Source organism: Vigna unguiculata, chromosome 3, assembly GCF_004118075.2.
Source record: "Vigna unguiculata cultivar IT97K-499-35 chromosome 3, ASM411807v1, whole genome shotgun sequence".
Taxonomy (NCBI): Eukaryota; Viridiplantae; Streptophyta; class Magnoliopsida; order Fabales; family Fabaceae; genus Vigna; species Vigna unguiculata.
The window spans coordinates 50,040,294-50,059,997 of NC_040281.1; the positions used below are offsets into that span (position 1 = coordinate 50,040,294).

General features: G+C 28.2%; 2 protein-coding genes across 2 annotated transcripts; both read right to left on the minus strand.

The window, feature by feature from the left end:
• Positions 1 to 720: 720 nt before the first annotated feature.
• Positions 721 to 8,252, minus strand: LOC114175513 (elongator complex protein 6-like). Its single transcript, XM_028060269.1, has 5 exons — positions 8,234 to 8,252; positions 4,210 to 4,275; positions 1,523 to 1,719; positions 1,302 to 1,448; positions 721 to 1,073 (listed from the first exon to the last, which is right to left on the minus strand). The coding sequence occupies exons 1-5, from the start codon at positions 8,250 to 8,252 to the stop codon at positions 948 to 950; spliced, it is 555 nt and encodes a 184-aa protein (XP_027916070.1). The 3' UTR covers positions 721 to 947.
• A 1,405-nt stretch (positions 8,253 to 9,657) lies between these two features.
• LOC114178788 (leucine-rich repeat receptor-like serine/threonine-protein kinase At1g17230) lies at positions 9,658 to 12,576 on the minus strand. Its single transcript, XM_028064878.1, has 4 exons — positions 11,737 to 12,576; positions 11,323 to 11,583; positions 10,366 to 11,238; positions 9,658 to 10,282 (listed from the first exon to the last, which is right to left on the minus strand). The coding sequence occupies exons 1-4, from the start codon at positions 12,161 to 12,163 to the stop codon at positions 9,798 to 9,800; spliced, it is 2,046 nt and encodes a 681-aa protein (XP_027920679.1). The 5' UTR covers positions 12,164 to 12,576; the 3' UTR covers positions 9,658 to 9,797.
• Between the last annotated feature and the right edge of the window lie 7,128 nt (positions 12,577 to 19,704).

Genomic DNA, 19,704 nt, shown 5'->3' on the forward strand with positions numbered 1-19,704 from the left:
ACCTCTTCAAAGCTTGTACACTCTTCTAAAAATTGAATACCCCATTTGTTTAAGAGAAATATGAAAGTTCCACTTATTTTGGATATTCTCACAAAGAAAGCATGTAAGAGTACTCTATACAAAATATATATATTAATACAAAAGATTATTAAATAACAACAAAATTAAGAAGAAAAAGAAAAGTAGATGACCATAAATTCCCACATAAAATTACTATGCTCTCTACATTTGTTTTCGGTGGCCATGAAAATAGCAATTAGAAAAGAAAAAGAAGCAATCATTTAGTATTCAAAACCAATCATGTTTTTTACACAACCAATTATGTTTTAATATTAAGATTTACATTTTATATTATTAAATTCATCAATTCATTAATTAGAATATACTTTTTCAGTGATTTTTTTTATCTAGCATTGACTTTTCGTTAGTATATCGGTATAATTGATTTTATAACTATGAAAAAAAAAAAACATAAGATACTAGAAAAGTAATATTAAATAAATTTAGATCAATAAATGTTAAATTCAAGCCTAGACTTGAAATAATACTTTTTAAAAATGAATTACATATATTAAGTAACATAGAATTAAATCAAAACATTTTTTCATAGAATTTTTTCCTATATTTCCATAAAAATATAAAAAAGTGTATAGTTATTGGATAAAAAATTAAATATATCTAAAAGATATTCAAAAGATTCTTTGTCGTATGTATCTAATGAAAGCAGAAGTTAATGTTCGCCTTAAAACCATGTAAATAATTAATATTATTTTAGTTAAATCTAACCTTATGCATCAATTTTGAGTATATGGCTAACATTTACTGCTCCTAGGCTTGCATTATTCAAATAAAACACGGTAAAGTGAGAAAATCATTGAAATAACTCCAAATGTGTCAATCATCTCACAAAATCGAGCAAGTATTCTCCGTATCAGCATCATTGATCATCATTGGATTTTTGTACCAGGATAAAAGCACTCGATGCCATTTTCCTTGATCTTGAAGTGAAAATTGTAACTCTTAATGGCTGAAATTCCATGCTGATGTTGTATTTCCTTATTTAACACCATCAACTACATATAAAATGAACAATAAAACATAATCAACAAAATGAAATAATATAAAATAACAATTTTGTCATAAGCTTAGATAATGATGGAAAGATAGGAAAACCTATATGGTGTCGGTGTCAACTCCAAAGGAAGTTAAACGGGTTATTTTTAATAAGATAACATCTAGAAAAACTTGGAATTGTATAAACAGTTTCAGTATGAATTTATTATAGTGCAGTACAAGTCTACCTGACCATGCACATCTTTTGCTAAACCAGTGGCCAATGGTTCAGCCTTGACCAAAATGTCAGCAAGGTACTCCATTTCTAAGATAACAGCAGTCCTGTCTCCATTGAAATAAATATCTTTATGATCAAGTGCAATAAATGCACAACCCTGTGACACAAATACAGAAATGAAGAACTAAAACATTGGAATAGATTTCAAACACAAAGGGGGTATTATCTTACATATTCTGATGTTAACGTATGACAATAATGCAACAAGTTTAAAACATCATCTGAAGAACCATTAGCAGCAACTTCAAAAAAAGATATATCATCTATAATGATAGAGATGGATTTCTTGTCTTGATGTAACACAGTGACCACTCTTTCGATTTGCTCAAACACAGAAGAAAGCCCATCATGATTGGGTTTTCCTTCACCTAGGCATCAATAAAATTTGTTACTCAGAGATGTATATAATCCCACAGACTCTACATTTCTTAATTTCATTATTGTTCCCAAAACTATGTTCGAATTGATAGATACGCATGGAGTAGACAGAACCACACAAGGCTTCGAATTGGGGGATATGGAATGGAACTAATTGTTTTTCTTATAATTATTAACTTAGTCTCATTAGATGAACTTCATTCACGCAAAATTCACACCTCATATTATGATCAGTCACTAATTTACAATTATGGGATGTAAATGCTTAAATGGAATAGAACTTTCCACATTACACCAAAATAATAATTTTGACTTACCATTCTATTGACTCTTAACTACTTTGAGATATTCATCAATACCATGGTCACTAAAACTTTGTACAATAATAGAACTGGAAAAATATTCAGGTATAACATTTTGCTAAATTTTTCCTCTCCTACAACGTGAACCACACCACTTTTTCTATCACCACAGTCATTAAGTTCTTGTCATGCCTATAGCATGATCTTTGGATATATCGTCACCAACTTCTATATATCCCTATCAGTATCAATTATAGGAAGCAACCACCCAATTTTGTTTCCATCAGTGGATGTTCTCTTTCCTCAATCTAAAGAGACAATGGATCATCTTGAAATATATAGTCAAGATTAATTAGATTAAAATTAGTGCTATTTCTTCTTGACATCTCCTTTTATGACCCATTCTTAACTTCATATAATAAATTGTGAAAACAATCTTTTGCAACTTTTTAATAACTTGGAAAGAAGACTTTAAATCTAACTCAACCTCACAAAATTGGTATGAAAAATGAAATTTGTACCCACTTATATATTATAATAAATTGTGAAAACAATCTTCTGCACCTTTTTAATACTTGGAAAGTAGACTTTAAACTAACTCAAAATCACAAAATTGACATGAAAGATAAAATTTGTTCCCACTTATATATTATAATTTGGTCATATCTCTAAAGATGTGGGATTCAACACACTCCCACTGCCAAAGAATGAACATCTCAAACATGAGAATAGATATTTATGGATGGATGGTCCAATATCGGCCCAATAGTGATATAATGGCCCAGTATACCTTGCTAGTATGCTCCAATCCCATCTTACAAAGTAGAATTTAAGCTTAACTACACTTAACAAAATCAGCTTAAAGTTGATATGGGATATCTAACAATCAAACAAAATAGTCAACTTTATTTCCTTAATTTGTATGAATATAGTAAACACACTATAAGTTCTTTGACAATTTCAATGATTTTATTAAAAACTATTGAAGTTTAGAAGCACATGAACCAAATTTCAAGTGTCTTCATATGTAAAACACATTGTTGGTTTCTCATCTCTTGACTACCCAAAAAACCTTTATATAAGCTCAAATACTTTTCGTATATCATTGATTTAATCTTTAACACAACATTTCTTTGGTGCTTCAAACACTGGGATGCTGATTCATTTTTCTTATTCAAACCTGAACCATCAAAACATTACTCCAGAAAGTGGAACTATGAATACAATATGTAACCAAGCTTGTGCAGCAAAAACACTTAGAATGATGCACCAGAATTTTTGACAGCCAAAAGTAATGAACTCTTGGCTAACTAAAACTAAATGAGTAAATAAAATCATGATTTTAACATCTAAATCTAGTTAGAATGGTGCTAATGACCTACTAGAACAATTATTTCAAAAATGCAAGTTTTGGTTCATAGCCCCAAATTTACATATTCTAGAAAACCTAAACTATCAAGGAAAGGTGAGATTTTTGTATGAAGAATCAAGGAGGCAATTGGCAATGCAAACACGTTTGGAATTCATAAAACATAGTAAATTTCCGATTAGAATTATGATTAAAAGGCAAAATCTAAAAGTCACATCCTAAAACTCAGATTATTAACTAACAGGGTAAAAATAACTATCCTAACCTAGATATCGAACATATTAAGGCGTAAATTGAAATGAAAATAGAGAGTTAGCAATTGATCCTAGTTACTAATATTATAAAACGTGAATACAAATCAACTAAGACAGAAAAGAAAGCAACTAATAGCAATGAAACATGAATAGCAAGCAAACCAGAAAATTATAAAATCAGAAAATCAGTGGATTTGCTTGAGCGAAAAGAAAATTATAAAAACGTGAATAGGGCGAAAAGAAAGTAAACCGAAGACAGAAAACCAGAAAATCAACTAAAATTATAAGACGTGATTACAAATCAAGAATTGAGCAATGAAACACTAATATCAAGCATCATAATCGGTGAAAGTAAAGGTAATTGCATATGAATCAAATTTAATAGAAACTAAACTTCAGAAAACAGAAATCTAATGCAAATCCAGGGTGAGTAGATGATGAATGTACAAATTAAAGGGAATAATCAACGCGAATCCACCCAATGAACGAGCAATTCGAACAAGCAATTCAAAATAAAATTCAATAGAAACTTTAGAAAAGATGAAGAGCGGACACCTTCGTTGACGTGATTTCTCTTCTTTCCTATTCCAATCTTCCTTCTCCTCTCTGACTCTTCAAACCCTATTACCTCTCATTTTCTCCGTTTCCCTCCCCTTCAAATTCAAAATTCCGGAAAAAAACTCCTTCAACCCCTATTTCTTTATTTTCCTCTGCTTTTATAGTGTCTCCCCGAGTGAGTGAAGTGTGCATTGGTTAGTGAAGTTAAGTGAGTGACTCTTAGTGAATGTTAGTGTGTGCGTGTGTTATTCGTAAGGATGAGTGAGTGACCGGGTTAGATGAGTATTAGCTTGTGCATTAGGTGTTAGGATGAGTGAGCGACTGAGGTGGTGTTAGTTTGTGCGTGAGGGTTTTAGGATGAATGGGCTTGAGTGATGTGAGGATTTGGTGTGTGCGTAAGCAGTGTGTGGTGTTCTGTTGGTCAGGTGAGGCGTGTGTGGATACTCGATCTAGAAATGGATGGTCCTTCGGAGTTTTGATATGAATGGAATATTGAAGAAAATTTGATAGGATAAGTTTTAACTTCACTTTCATACCGTATTAAAAGTGTATTTTAAGTCTAATTCAATCTTACAAACTCAACCTTATAAAATTAGATTGTGAAGTGAGATTTGCATCCCACTTATATACTATAATTAGGGCTGGGCAAAATAAACCAAACTGCACTGCACTACCAAAAACTGCACTGAACTAAAAAACTGTTTGCATGAACTGCACTGAACTGGAAAACAATTCAGATAAACTGAACTGTTATTCTTAAAAATAAACTGGATTGAACTGCACTGCACTGAACTGCACTGCACTATAATATAAATTGAACTGAACTGTTATAAACTGAACTGTTTTATGAACTGCACTACGTCAGAACTGAACTGCACTATTTTTGGACTGATCTACACTAATTTTTAACTTAACTACACTGTTTTTGAACCATTTTTGAACCAAATTGCACTGATTTTGAATAAACTTCACTCTTTTTGAACTGAATTGTACTATTTTTAAACCGGATTGCATTGATTTTGAATTGAATTGCACTATTTTTGAACTGAATTACACTATTTTGAATCGAATTGCACTAATTACATATGATTGTACTACGTAATAATAATCTAAAGTTTATAATTTGAAAATGTTTAGAAAATAATACTTGAAATATGCATCATACTTCAATACACCAATTAACATTTTTATTATTTTTTTATTTATATTAAAGTTTTTCGTAACTTAAAATGTAATTAAAATATTAAAATTAATATAATAAATATAAATATCGGTATTAACTTATTTTTTATATTTTAAAATCTTATGTAATATTACTTTTTAGTTTTATAATGTTTATTATGTTGCGTAAAATTTTTTAAAAGGATTTATTTTAGAAAATTCTCAAAATTAATATTTTTTTTAACATTTGTATTCATTAATATTTGTGTGAAAAATGTTATAGAAATTTTATGAAATTCTAAAATTAATATTTTAAGAATTTGTTAAAATAAATTCTCTTTAAAAAAGTTGATGCCACATAATACATATTTTAAAACTAGAAAATAATATTACATAAGATTTTAAAATAAAAAATACGTTAGTACCAATATTTATATTTATTATACTAATTTCAATATTTAAGTTACAAAAAACTTTAATATAAATAAAAAATTATAAAAATGTTAGCTGTCACAGAATTTAATTTTTAAAAATAATTTCTGTAAAATCATAACATAAAAATAACATTACATAGTAAAATTCATTCAAAATAAAATAAGATATTGAATTAATTTATAATTTTTTTTAATAAATTAATTATAAATATTTTATATTTTTCTCAAATAAAGAGTAAAGAAAAAAAATTAAGACAAAATAAAATAAAAATTTCAATATGAAAGAGAAAGAATAGAAGGTAAGATATAAAACACATAAGTCCAATTCTTATCCTAATACTAATATTTTATTTGAGGTATTTTGCTCTTTCAATCTATTATAGTTCAATAGTTAACTTAGTTAACTTAACATAAGTTTAGTTTCTTAAAACTGAACTATTTTATAGTACAGTTCAATTATTATCATGAATAGTTTAGTATATTTTAATTTAATATAGTACAATTAACTATAGTTTAGTATAGTTTAGTAAATTATGCACAGCCCTAACTATAATACGTCCAATCATATCATCTTTCCATTTTATTCTAGCTATAATTCACAATTTTAAGAAACAAATAGCCTAATCCACTTCAAAAAGCAATGGTAGCAAAAATATTCAACAAGCAATGGTAGCAAAAAAAAAGTCAACAATTGAAGATCTAAGAATATATCCTATTTGAACCATCTTTTGAGTCATCTCATTCATTTCCTTTGACTTTTTTTCTTTTTTTAATGTGATGACACAACATGCATTCTTAACATGAACAAAATTCTCCCTCCTTTAATATTATCATTGTGAATTAATATTTCAAATATATATTTTTCATGATCGCTTAATTATTGACCAAGTTGCTTTAATAACTCAACAGAAGACTAAATTGATTTTTTTTCTTTTTTAATGTTTCTTACCAAAATTTTGATGTTGGATAGTTACAAGGCAAAGAAAATAATTTAAATCCCAAAATGTTACCGCAAATTAATTTTAATCATAAAGATCAATTAAATACATATATAATTGCATACATCTTTTACATCAAATAAACTCTTTAATACTCCCAATTATAAGACACCTCTTATATAGAAACCTCGACATATACTCTCCTATTAACACAAATATTGACTATACAACGTTTTTATGAACCAATTGGAGGCACGCATAAATGCTAGTATGACACTGAATAATTTAGCACTTGGTGTTCAATTGCTTTGTTATCTTTTTATTTCTTATTAGTTATGATGGATTCTTAAAAAAACCAAAGAAAATTTTGTTTTATTGAATAATAAAACAAGATCAAAGGCATTAAGATCACTTATCGAATAATGTAAAAAAAACGTCTTAAATAACTTTATGTATATATCTCAATTGTGACATAATTATTTTTTAAATATTAGACAATTTACATCATTTTAAAGATTATAAGAGTATACACTCATACTTATTAGAGAAATTTAATTAGTAGTAGAAATAGTTCAATTATAAACATTAGTAGAAGATCACCTAATTTTAACTATAGACACGATTCAACAAACAGTGTTTTGTGTTCTTCATTATATGATCATAATTTAAAGTTAATGTTCAAAAATTTCTTCTTAAATGTTTATTGAACAACAAGAAACGATGACGGAGGTCTAGGTTTAAAAAAATGGGAGGATTACAATAAGTCAACAAAATTGAAGTTTGGATTCTAATCTTCATTTCATTTATTTATTTATAAAATACATCAAATAATTTTATTTACTAAAAATATGAAACTAAAATTTAGCATGTAATAATTACCATGCTAAGTCATGCTAAAAATTGGCATTTAAATTCGAATTATCTATTAATATTTAAACTAAAATTAGTTGCAAAATGGAACCGTCCAACCCATTATGGTCGTTAAAGTGGGTTAAGTCGAGCTGATTTGCTACTAATAAATGGGTAAGAAATTGCAATTTGTCTCGTCATTTTTTATTTTTTCATTTAAAAAAATATTTTATTTTTATTTTTTTTTGTATATATATTTATAAATAAATATTTAAAGTATATTTAATCGTATAAATATTTTATAAATTTTTAATAGATTAATTAATATATTTAATTAGATAAATTAAAATAATTATTATATTTACGTGTTCAATTACTCTGTTATAACTTTTAATTGAAATTTAATTTGTAAATGTTAATGATTTAAACTATAATAGTTTTACATACTTACATCTTTATAAAAATATAATATAAAAATTTAATCTTCTTACTTCTTTTTTTTAATTTCAAATAAAGAAAAATAAAAAATAAAACAAACCGGGTTAGTGAGTCCGAGGCAAATCGACCCATCTTTGACCCACAAATATAACAGATTAGGCAAGTTGGACAAAAACAAACTAACGAGTTAAAAATTCTAACCGAACTGGACCAATACCATTTAGGCAGAAAGACCCACAAATAATAACTTATTTTAACACCTCTAACTAAAATGTCAAAACATGCCAGAACTCACGGGTCATCATAAGATTTATTAAAAAACTAAATTTAGTGTGAATTTAATGAGGGACAATATTGTTTCATTTTTACAAAAAAAAAATAGGACTAAATTAAAACTAAAAACAAATATAGGAACCAAATTGAATCATTTTGACATGGCCCACAACTGTGGAGTGACACGTGTAAAAAGAATTCAAAAAAAATGTGGCGTTGACTTTACCATTGTTTGGTCAAAATTAACAGCAATGACCAAATTGAATCATTTTTAAAAAAATGAAGACTGAATTGAGACAAAAAAAAACTTGAGGACCAAACTGATATTACTTGACAAATAGAAGGACTAAAAGAGTAATTTAACCAAAATTTTAATAAAATATTGTTTTTACTCTTACACAAAGGCAATTTATTAAAGTAACTAAATTTATTTTAAACAATTCTGAATATCGAATATCACATCATAATTCTATATATTAAACATTCACTTAACTTTGCATTTTGATACGAAAAGTTTAATGTTGATTTAATTGGGATGCCGGTTTATGAAATTGTAATAGTCATATAATTATAGTATAAAATATTAGACTCATATAATTACAGTACCAAACATTATCGGTGTTGAGAATTGTTAAGATTATAAAATTATGAGAGATATGAGATGTATGATAGATATAAAAGATATATAATATAAAAAATTTGTTATTATATATAACAAAATGTAATAGATTATAAATTTAAAATATTTCAATCTTGATTCCCTAATTTTAAAATAATAACTAATTTTTAAAATTGAAAGATATTTTTAAAAAATATAACAGAATATAATATATAAAATATTTGCAATATTTCAATTTTGATTTTGATTTTTTAATTCTAAAATAATAATTAATTTACACAATTGAAAGATATTTTTAACTTAAAAACTAATTTAAATAAAAAAATATTAAAGAAATATTTTTAACAATTGATCATATGATAAACTTTATATTTTAAAGGTGTATTATTCTCCCTTCATCGCATTTTACACGAAATGATCATAGGTAATCACATATAAATAAATCAAAAATAATTTTACGTGATTTTATAAAATAAAGTAATTCAAGAATTTTTAATTTCCAAATATAAGCGAGTTACGTACGTAAACGAATGTTTGTTGAGGTTAGAAAATGTTATCTTAAATCCTTCCAAAATTTGTGAAAGACTAGTATTTAAAATGTATTTTCTATGGTATTTTTTCGATGTTTGTTTATTATGTATTAAAAGTTGGTGGTTAAATTAGAAATAATTACTTGGCATAAATTTGTAGTTTTGAGAAATAAATTACCATGAGCATGACAAAGTCACAAGGATTTTCAATTACGAGATGTGAAGTTACCATTGGATTTGTGGATTTACAGTAAAAGAGTATCCTTCAACGAAATCAATTAATGTCTAGAATAAACAATTATTTGGCAAAAGATATGTTAGGAATAAGACATAAAGTGGTAGATTATGAAGAATGGAGAGGAAGCATGGCCAGCTCTTGAATCACCTCCACCATGGTTGGCCTTAGCTCTGGCACTTCATGGGTGCACACAATTGCAAGCTTTGAAAGAATTGCAGCTTCAGACTTAGAATAATCTCCCTTCAGATTTGTGTCAACAAAATCTTCAAATCTAAAAGCTTCAACTGCAACCCTGATTGAACCCCCTACCAATGCCTTTCCAGATAGAACCTGAAGGACAATAACCCCAAATGCATATATGTCACTCTTCTCAGTAAATCGCCCAGTAGTAATATATTCTGGTGCAAGGTACCCCATTGCAGCACTTGCTTTAAGAGCTGAGAAAACTACATCATCTGCAAGAAGCTTTGGGAGCCCAGCATCCATGATCAAGGGGTTAAATTCATGGTCCAGAATAACCTTTTCAACCGAAACGTTTTGGTGTACTATTGTAGGCTTGCTTGCTTCGTTGCTGTGCAAATAACCAATACCTGGTAGTGAAGGAAAAATCAATATCAAACAGATAAAGTAGATACCATCTGATGCAGAAACGGGAGAAGGGAGAAGAACTAACCTTTTGCTATACCCCTGATGATAGAAACTCTCTTGGACCATTCAAGTACACTGTCACTTCCATCTTCCTTGTCAAGATATTGAGACAGATTACCCCTGGTGGCAAAGTCATAGACAAAATACCATTCACCTCTGCTCCTTGAGTAACAGAAACCTTTCATCTTAACGATATTTTCGTGTCTCAGAGTGGTTAATAGGATCAACCCCTTCAAAAATTCATCTTCCTCGGTTTTGCAGCAAGTCACGCTAATGCTTCTAATGGCCACAAGAGAACCGTCTCTATGAACACCTTTATAGACTGCTGAGAGTTTGCTCTTACCCAATAGATTGGCCTCGGAAAGGTGTTGTGTTGCTGATTCAATCTCATCGATATTAAATCTGAAACGGTTGAGATATTCGAGGGATAATCCACTTGCATTTTGACCATCAGCTACTGAGTCCCAACCACTGTAGTAATTCTCAAGATTAACAAGTGGAGATGAACTTCTGTAGAAATCTTTAGGCAGGTAAGGACTAGGTTGACTTTCAGAACATTCGGACGTGTTCCTAATCCTCTGCCTTTGGCGGCGGTATCTGACAAACATGAAGATTCCAGAACTTAAGAATGTTATAATGGTAGTTGTCACACTTGCTGCAATGACAAGATGGAGAAACCCTCCTGATTTTGAGCAATGGATCTGGCTACAGTTCAAGTGGGTATTTGCAGGATTCGAGAAAGTTGCTGAGGGATTATTATTTATGGATTTATTTGGGGAACTAATCTGACCCACGCCATATATTTTATCACTGTTGCAAGCTTTCAAAGTAGAAAACCCAACTCCGCAGAGATCTGGGTTGTTTGCACCTTTGAATCCTTCCCTTAATCTCTGCAATGCTTCATTTTTATTTTAAAGCACTAATCAGTATACGTCCAAGTGTATAAAAACAGGTGAATAAAAAAATAAGAATAATGGCATACCAGAAGGAACGGTCCCCGAAAGAGAATTGTTTTGAATATCTAGAACTTTCAAGTTTGCAATATCAGCTAGTGTTGCAGGGATTATGCCAATGAAGTTGTTAGAGCTCAAATATAGCATCGTTAGGTTCTCCAAGCTACCCAAGGATAGTGGAATCTGACCGGTTAGTTTGTTATGTTGCAAAGATATAGCGTTAAGCTGCTTCAACGAACCCAGTTCCTTGGGTATGTTCCCCTCTAACTGGTTATAGCCTAACTGCAGCACTAAAAGTAAAAAGAACAAGGGAATTTGGATTAATATACAAAACTCTAACTAAAACCCCACAAATAAGCATGTAATGCAGAAATTCATCAAACTCTGTAGATAACTTGATACATCAAACTAAACAATAAACTACCACAAAACTATATACTAACCTCGGAGGCTAGTCATGTTCCCGATATCAGTTGGAATTTTTCCGGATAGATTATTAACGTTGAGATAGAGATCCATCAATTCTGTTAGATTTGCAATCTCTCTGGGTATGTCCCCAGAGAGGTGGTTGAAATGCAGGTATAGACCTGACAAGCATCTGAGTTCAGCCACAGCTGGAGAGACACGACCAGAAAGACCTCTTCCTGGCAATGATATATTGGCCACTTTGTTATGCTGGTTGCACGCAACCCCCAAGAACGAACCACTGCATGGATCACCATCACTGGTCCACGACCCAAGCAGCGTGTCCTCTGGGTCAAGAGATTTTTTCAGGTCCATCAGAGCTCTTAGCTCGGCATTTCCACGAACCAGGTGTGAACTGCAAAGTGCAACCAACGCACACAGAAGGAGGAAATGAAGGAAACTCATTTCCAATTCTGGACTGAAAAATCTCCAAAACTAAACATAAAGAGAGACACCCATATGAGCTTTTGTCTCAAAGATTCTAACTTTGGTTTGGGGTTGTTGGTCAATAGTCACCCAGCATGACTTTGTTGGTCTTTGTTTTTGAGACTTCATCTAAGACACTGAATGTGGTAATTTAGTTTGTGCTTGAGCATAGAGAAAGAAGTGTGGAAACAGAGCGTCTTGAAGGAGAGAACGTAGCAAATTAATTAACTTTATGAGTTGCTGACAGACAGGTTGGTTCACATTGCATTTCCTAGAGGAGATGACGGTCAGCAAGGATGGTTGCGCCGCTGTATAGAAAGCGTTTTTTGTGTAGTAGAATATTAAAGCCACAATGAATGATTTTGGTATTGTGGACCACCTCAATTTGACTATGTTGTGTTTTTTCAACTTTCCCATTTGGCTATAAAAGTTGAAAATTTATGCTATAAATGAATTCCCTTTTTATTGCGCAAGAGAAACATAAGGATGATGTTTGAAAAAGCATCACCGACCCTGAACCCATACGGCAAGGGAAGGATAAGGATGATGTGTGTTCAAAACCTGTTTGAATTGTGATGATACCGATTCAAATACTAAGGAAGAAACATTGCATTATTCTTAACGATTATAGAATAATGTGATTGAATGAACATGATGGTTAGAAAAATTAGTGTGAAAAAGGACAAACGTGTGGATCACTGTACCAGGCTTAAATTATGGCTTTAAAAAGGTATACTTTGGGATGATCAAATTTTTTGAAGTGGAAAAAGGGAGGTAGTGATGATCCTTTTCAATGCTCTCCACTTTACCAAACACCATTTGGTATTTGGGCATTAGCATGAAAAATAAGGTTGTTTATTTGGCAGTGGAAAGGAAAAAAGTAGTAATGGCGATCTTTCCACTTTGTTTTTGTTTGTTTGTGGTGAAAGAGACTTTAATTGTCCTCAAGTCAAGACTACATCAAAGTTAAAAATCATGTCGCCACTCAATCTCTGCCACCATTCTCGATATGATTGGGATAAGGAAACATAAACAACTCTAGTAAAATTCAGATTTTTACTCTTTTCAGACTTTGCGAGTGTTGACATCTTTTTATTCAAATTATATTTTTGGTTTAAAGGAGTTTTTAGTGTTTTAACCAATATAAGTGGATGGTCGTTTCAGGTTCAATTACGGTTTCGTGGATGGTCGTTTCACTGCAATCTTAAATATGAACGAATTGAGATTTTTTTTTTATGGTAAGACGGAAATTGTTTCTGAAATATGAGTAGAAATAAGTTATAATCTGTTGAGGTAGCTGTGTTTTTTGAATAATGATATACAAATATTATTACAGAATACCCTATTGTTTTTTTATATAGCAATTTTATACATAAAATTCCTATCATGGCGTAGTAAAATAAGATGATAAATTTTAAAATAAAAATTTTATTCTTTTAAGTTTCAAGCTTTGAAGGTAGAATTTTGTTATGATTTTATTTTTAAAAAGTTTTTTTAAAAATAAAAAATGAATATTTAAATTGTCTTATATCTTGACTTTTTTTATTGGACACGATTAAAACAAATACACCTGATGCAAAAATTTTAATCTAAAAGGTAGAAGAAGACAATGACATATGAAAGGAGATGGAGAAAAATGATAGGAGACGAAAGAGGGAACAAGAAAAAAAATATAGAAATTACGTGCAGAGGATAATCCAAATATCAATACGTCACACATCAATTGATATTTAACATATATTAGAAATCATGTCCAATGAATAAATTTATAACTAAATTTACTTTTCAAATATTATTAACCACTCTTACGACTATCTAATTTAAGATTATATCTCCTAAAACATTACCCTTAACCAATTTCAGCCGTCAATGATATATATATATATATAAACTATAAAAATAGCAATGTAAGAGTTATAATGAATTTATTGAAACAGTTTATCTTACATAAACAACGTAATTAGTTGTAATTTTTTTAAATTATATTATTAATTCGTAAATAATTTATAATGTCATGTAAGAAGATGTTAAGTAATAGAGTTAAAAACAGTGTAATTGTCGGATAAATATAATGAGAAGAAGAGATCAAATAAAAAATAAAATTGCGCAAAAAAATAATAATAATTCAGGTAGTCCTTACAAAGATAAGATAATAATAATTACAAAATATAAATAATAAACCAGTATATTTCCTCTATATGTAATATTATAAATAATATTATTGTTTTCAGATTTCAATTTAATTTTTCATACAAAAATATATTATTAAAATATCTAACAAGCTCGTCTTAGAATTTTAATTTAAATAATGTTTTATTCAAAATACAAAAATTAATAAATTTTTTAAAAATTCAAATAAAAATATATTAATTATTGCTACTGTACATGTGTGTTATTATCCTCACTTGGTCATTAAATTGTTTTTATTGTCTTAAAAACACTATTGTTATTTTATACTATTCAAATCAAATTAATTGTTACTTTGTATTGAGTTGATTTGCTAAAATAATACAAAAATAATTTCAATTTATATAAAAGAATAATTATAATTTGTATATAAAAAATATTATTACCCTAAGCATATATGACTTGAAGTCTGATTTACTTCAAAAACAATACGAGTTAATTTTCAAAATGGTAAGTGGATTGAGACAACTCATTCTTAATCATGAATAAGAAACTAGTTTACTATTTTTATTATTCTTGCTATTTAATGTTTCAATTTGAGGTATCAAAGTATTGTAACAGACAAAGACCATAGCAAATAAGCCCTCTTTCGTTTTTATTGTTTGAATTTGTCCTTGGATGAATGGATCATTTTTGTATTAACTAAGTATGGGTATGAGTACGAAGAATTTTTGATTTTTTTCAACTAGGTAAGAGGATGAATATAGGGATGTATTGTCATGAAATTCGTCTGCATCTTCAATATATTTTTCATCTAATCATAATCTTTATGTAATTATGTTCAAATAATCTATGTCAATTAGATATTTTATATGTCTCACATTTGAATATTTTTCATTTTTTTAATATTTTTATTTATTGTATATTTTTCTTTCACATGAAAATGTTTAACAATCTCGATTGAAGTGTTCAATAGAATAAACATTTCATTTACTAGGTAATATAAAAAATATTTTTTTACTCTATTATTACTAACTTTTGTTTCATTATAATAACTCTTGTGTTTCGCTAAAATTATTTTCATTATTTCTCAACCATTGGCTATGTTGATATTTGAAAAATTTTCTTAAATTTTTAAGGAATTTTTCATCTTATCATACTCTTAACTATACATTTATTTTCCTTTCAGCGATTTTATTCAATAGTCTCTCAAATTGTTTCTAAGACACACATTTGATACATTTTTAATATTTTCATTTATTGTTTATTTTTCTCATGTAGAATACTATTTTGATATATTTTATGTAATTATTTTTTATTTTCTAACTCATTATTATACTGTAATTTTGTATTTATAATTATATAAATAAGTTTTATTTAGTGTATTAATAAAAAATGTTAATGTAATTGCCATAAATTTTTTTTATCATCATCAAACACATATCGAAGTTCAAAAAATACAAAATTTATACTAAAATTTTATTATTATTAGTTTAATTTTTGTTCTTTGATTGAATTTTTTTAAGTAATGTATTATAACTTTTATTAGTATATACAAAATAGATTCATTAGAATTTAAAAAATTGAAGTAAACAAATATTTTAAAATATATTTTATTTTGAATATTTGTTTTCCTTTCATTTTTTAAATATTTTTAAATTTTATCAACTAAATTTCGTTAATGTTTACAAATTTAATAAATGTTTTGATTTTCATGAAATTTTATTTAGTATTCTAATTTGAAATGTATACGATTATAATTTCTTTCTAAATATTTGATATCAAAAAAACAACTCTCCCCTAAATATTGAATATTTGATAATATTATATTTCTTTTACCATAATTTTTTATTATTTTATAAAAATTAATTAAATAATATTGAAATAGTAATAAAGCGGATATGAGTATAGGTACGAGTATATACCCATTATCCGATAAAAATGGGATGAGACAAAATTTTGATACCTATTGAATTTGAGTAGAGGAATAAGGATGATTTTTTTTATGAGAATGTCTCATCTATTGTCATCCCTAATCATAAAACCCAAATTAGTGGACAAGTGTAAACTGATGGGACAAGGTTATAAAGTGTAGTTTTACCAGACCATTAGTTTTTAATATAAAATAATTTCTGGACCATTATTTTCTAATATACGATAATTATTTTCTTTTATAGGATAATATAACATATAAACAATTGGAGTAATGTATAAAATGCATGGAGATTATGAGTATAGCACCATCTTGATCACAAAAATATCTGAATAAAATTGTTATCTACAGTTAGAGTGCATTGGGCCTGCTATAAGTAACCCACACAGGTCCATTTACATTCAGGCCATGCTTCCGTGATTTTAATATGTATTTCATAAAAAAAAATGTATTTTAGAATGTATAATTTGAAATACAGTACATTTTTTCTATTTTAAAGTGTACAAAATATAAAAAAAAGAATTGAGTACGGAAATAATTTTTTGGAGGTAAAAAACAAATTGCCTTATTATTCATTTTCTTTCAGTTATTGGTTCAACAGTTCGTACAATGGCCATTCAAATTAGAAATTGCAACTATTGCACTGCTCCAAATAACATTTTCTCTTAATTTTGGAATGAGATCAAATTCATAAGTATCGATAAAATTCCATAAATAAGTATTAAAATTTATATCTTTAATAAACATTTTTATATAAAATATATTAAAATTTACATCATTATAATTTGTATATAAAAATTAAACTTGGTCTCATCTTTGATAAAGATAAAATTGATCAATTTTAACTAAAATTTGGACTAAAATGAATAAAAATAACAAATATAAGGATCAAATTGAATATAAAACATCGACTCTAACACATGACACACGACTGGATTGACACGTGTGGACATTTAAAGAAATTAAAAAAAAAATCACGAAATGATACGTGACCGTCACCATTCATGACCATTAATGATTCAAACGATATTAATAAAAAATATTTAATTAAACAAAATTGGCGAAAATTAATATCTATTTGAACACAAAATTAACATTAAAACTGTTTTGACAAAACTTAGCAAAAATTAGAAAAAAATTTATTTTAACCAATATAATATAATATATAATTAGATCTGTTTGTCATTGTCACTTTTATTACTATTCAAATTATTTCGGCCAAACAGAAACTTTAAGGGTTAAATATGTTTTTGGTCCCTTAAGTTTCAGTAAATTTTGGAATTAGTCACTCTTCGAAACTTGATACCAATTTAGTCTTTTATCTTTACAAATGTGTGTGAATTTAGTCCTTATTATCAAATTTTATTAAGTTTATCTGACGTTTCAAGCGCATTTCATGATAATATTTGAATTGTTTATACCGTTTGACATACTTTTGCTTCAATATTAACTTAAATATTATCATAAAATGTATTTAAAATGTCAAATAAATTTAACAAAATTGGGTAAAAAAGATTAAATCCACACATCTCTAAAGATGAAAGATTAAATTGGTATCAAGTTTCGAGGATGGACTAATTCCAAAATTCACTCAAACTTGAGGGACAAAAACATATTTAACCCTTTTAAAACCATTGATGGGACAATATAAAGTTTCACTGTAGTTTAGGACACTATTGCTATAATCCATTAACTGAATATTGAAGCATAGTTATACAGCCAAGAATTTGTGAGAAAATAGTAAGTCAAACTCTTAAATATACAAATTGGAATTGGATTTACATATAGTATGCTTGGATTTAACTACTTAATAGTCACAACTTGCGACTTATGTATATCTATTTTAATTTATAGCACATGGAGGAGAATATTTCTGAGACCCGTATACTATTTTACTTTCATTTTTTTCTCCTTTTTCTATTATTTTTTCTTTCTTTTTATATATGTATCTTTCTAACTTCTTGTTTATTTTTTTAAAACTTTTGAAGTTATTTATAATTTTTTTCAACAAACTCCAACAACTAAAGGTGACTAAGAATATAATATTTCTAACTAATCATAATTTGATTCAGAACATGTTCTGTTACTTGAAAAATTTCTTCACCCATATCTGTGTGACTCTATTTGCTATTTTTTTAGGTTTCAAATATTATTTTAATTGAAAAATAAGATTCCCTCAATGGTTGATTTGGTGAATTTTTTTTAAGCCTTTTAAGAGTTTATTATAATTTGAGTTTTTTTTTAAAACTTTTGTGAGTAAGAACTATTATTTGTGAATCATAAATGATTTATACTCTAATGATGGATAATTGCTTGAAATGATTTAGTTTTAGTTTGTGTTAAGATGTTCAAATTGAATTCATTGATATTATGATTTTCATTTGTTTTTAACTTAATAAATAGTTGGTACGAACAATTTTAGTTATAATAGTTATAACATATAAGTTATTTACTAAATATGTGCAAAGTGAATCTAGAACTTGTTGGAATTAGTAGACGGGTTAGTTTTGAATTTGAAACATGTTTTGTGAATAATGTGGAATTAATAGTTTTCATAATACTTTAGATTCATCTCATTTAGGAAGAGTAGCGTCCCTATTAACAGAATAATTCTAGCATCACACAATTATAAATAATTAGAGCATGAGATATGCAGTATAAAGGGTTAGTCATAATAGTTATCTCAAATTATACTATAAAGAAGAACTTCGACATAAAACAATGCCAACAAAACTAAAAGAACAACGGTTTATCAAAGGATTGCTCACAGAGCAAGAAATTACAAAAGCAACAAGGTCCTAAAAGAATGCCCAAAAAGAGTAATAATTAAACACATAAACTAGACAGCAGCATCACCATCACCTATACGATCACCAAGAACTTCCACATCCGCTCACACCAAAAATTGGTGATCATCGTAAAAAGGAAAACCAAACAAAGAACACAAACACAGAGAAATGGTAAGCTAGAGTAAAAAAAAAGGAAATTTTGAACATGTTATGGCAAGCAGTTAACTAAAACATATTATAAACATGCAAAACAGTAGGCACTCAATCATGTGATAGCAAATAAAAAGGACTCTATGACTCAATTATCCAGATACATATAATAAGATCAGATTCACTAGATGTCTGCACTTGTGGTGGCCTCTAGTGCTTTGCAGAGTCATTGCCAATGGGTTTCACCCTACCACGCACAAAGTTAGTCTTCAATCATCTAGGACTATTATCCTGCCAAAGACCAGGGTCTCCTACTACTCTCACCACTTGAATGAGTATGCTCTGTATGAGACTAACTTATTCTGTAGAGTTTTAGGATGCAACCTTACTTGAATCCTTATCTAATTATATACACTACAACACCACCATGAAATCTCACCAAGAGATTCATGAAATTACGTCTAATTCATGTCACACACATGTTCTCACACCATATTTCACATGTTATCTCATGACATCTA

Coding starts and splice junctions, on each gene's coding strand:
- LOC114175513 (XM_028060269.1), bottom strand. Junction 1,720..4,209: donor GAGAAATCACGTCAACGAAG/GTGTCCGCTCTT, acceptor ATTGATGCCTAG/GTGAAGGAAAACCCAATCAT. Junction 1,074..1,301: donor CAAAAGATGTGCATGGTCAG/GTAGACTTGTAC, acceptor TTTTATATGTAG/TTGATGGTGTTAAATAAGGA.
- LOC114178788 (XM_028064878.1), bottom strand. CDS start 12,163: ATGAGTTTCCTTCATTTCCTCCTTCTGTGTGCGTTGGTTGCACTTTGC. Junction 11,239..11,322: donor TTCGGGGACCGTTCCTTCTG/GTATGCCATTAT, acceptor ATAAAAATGAAG/CATTGCAGAGATTAAGGGAA. Junction 10,283..10,365: donor CATCAGGGGTATAGCAAAAG/GTTAGTTCTTCT, acceptor CTTCACTACCAG/GTATTGGTTATTTGCACAGC.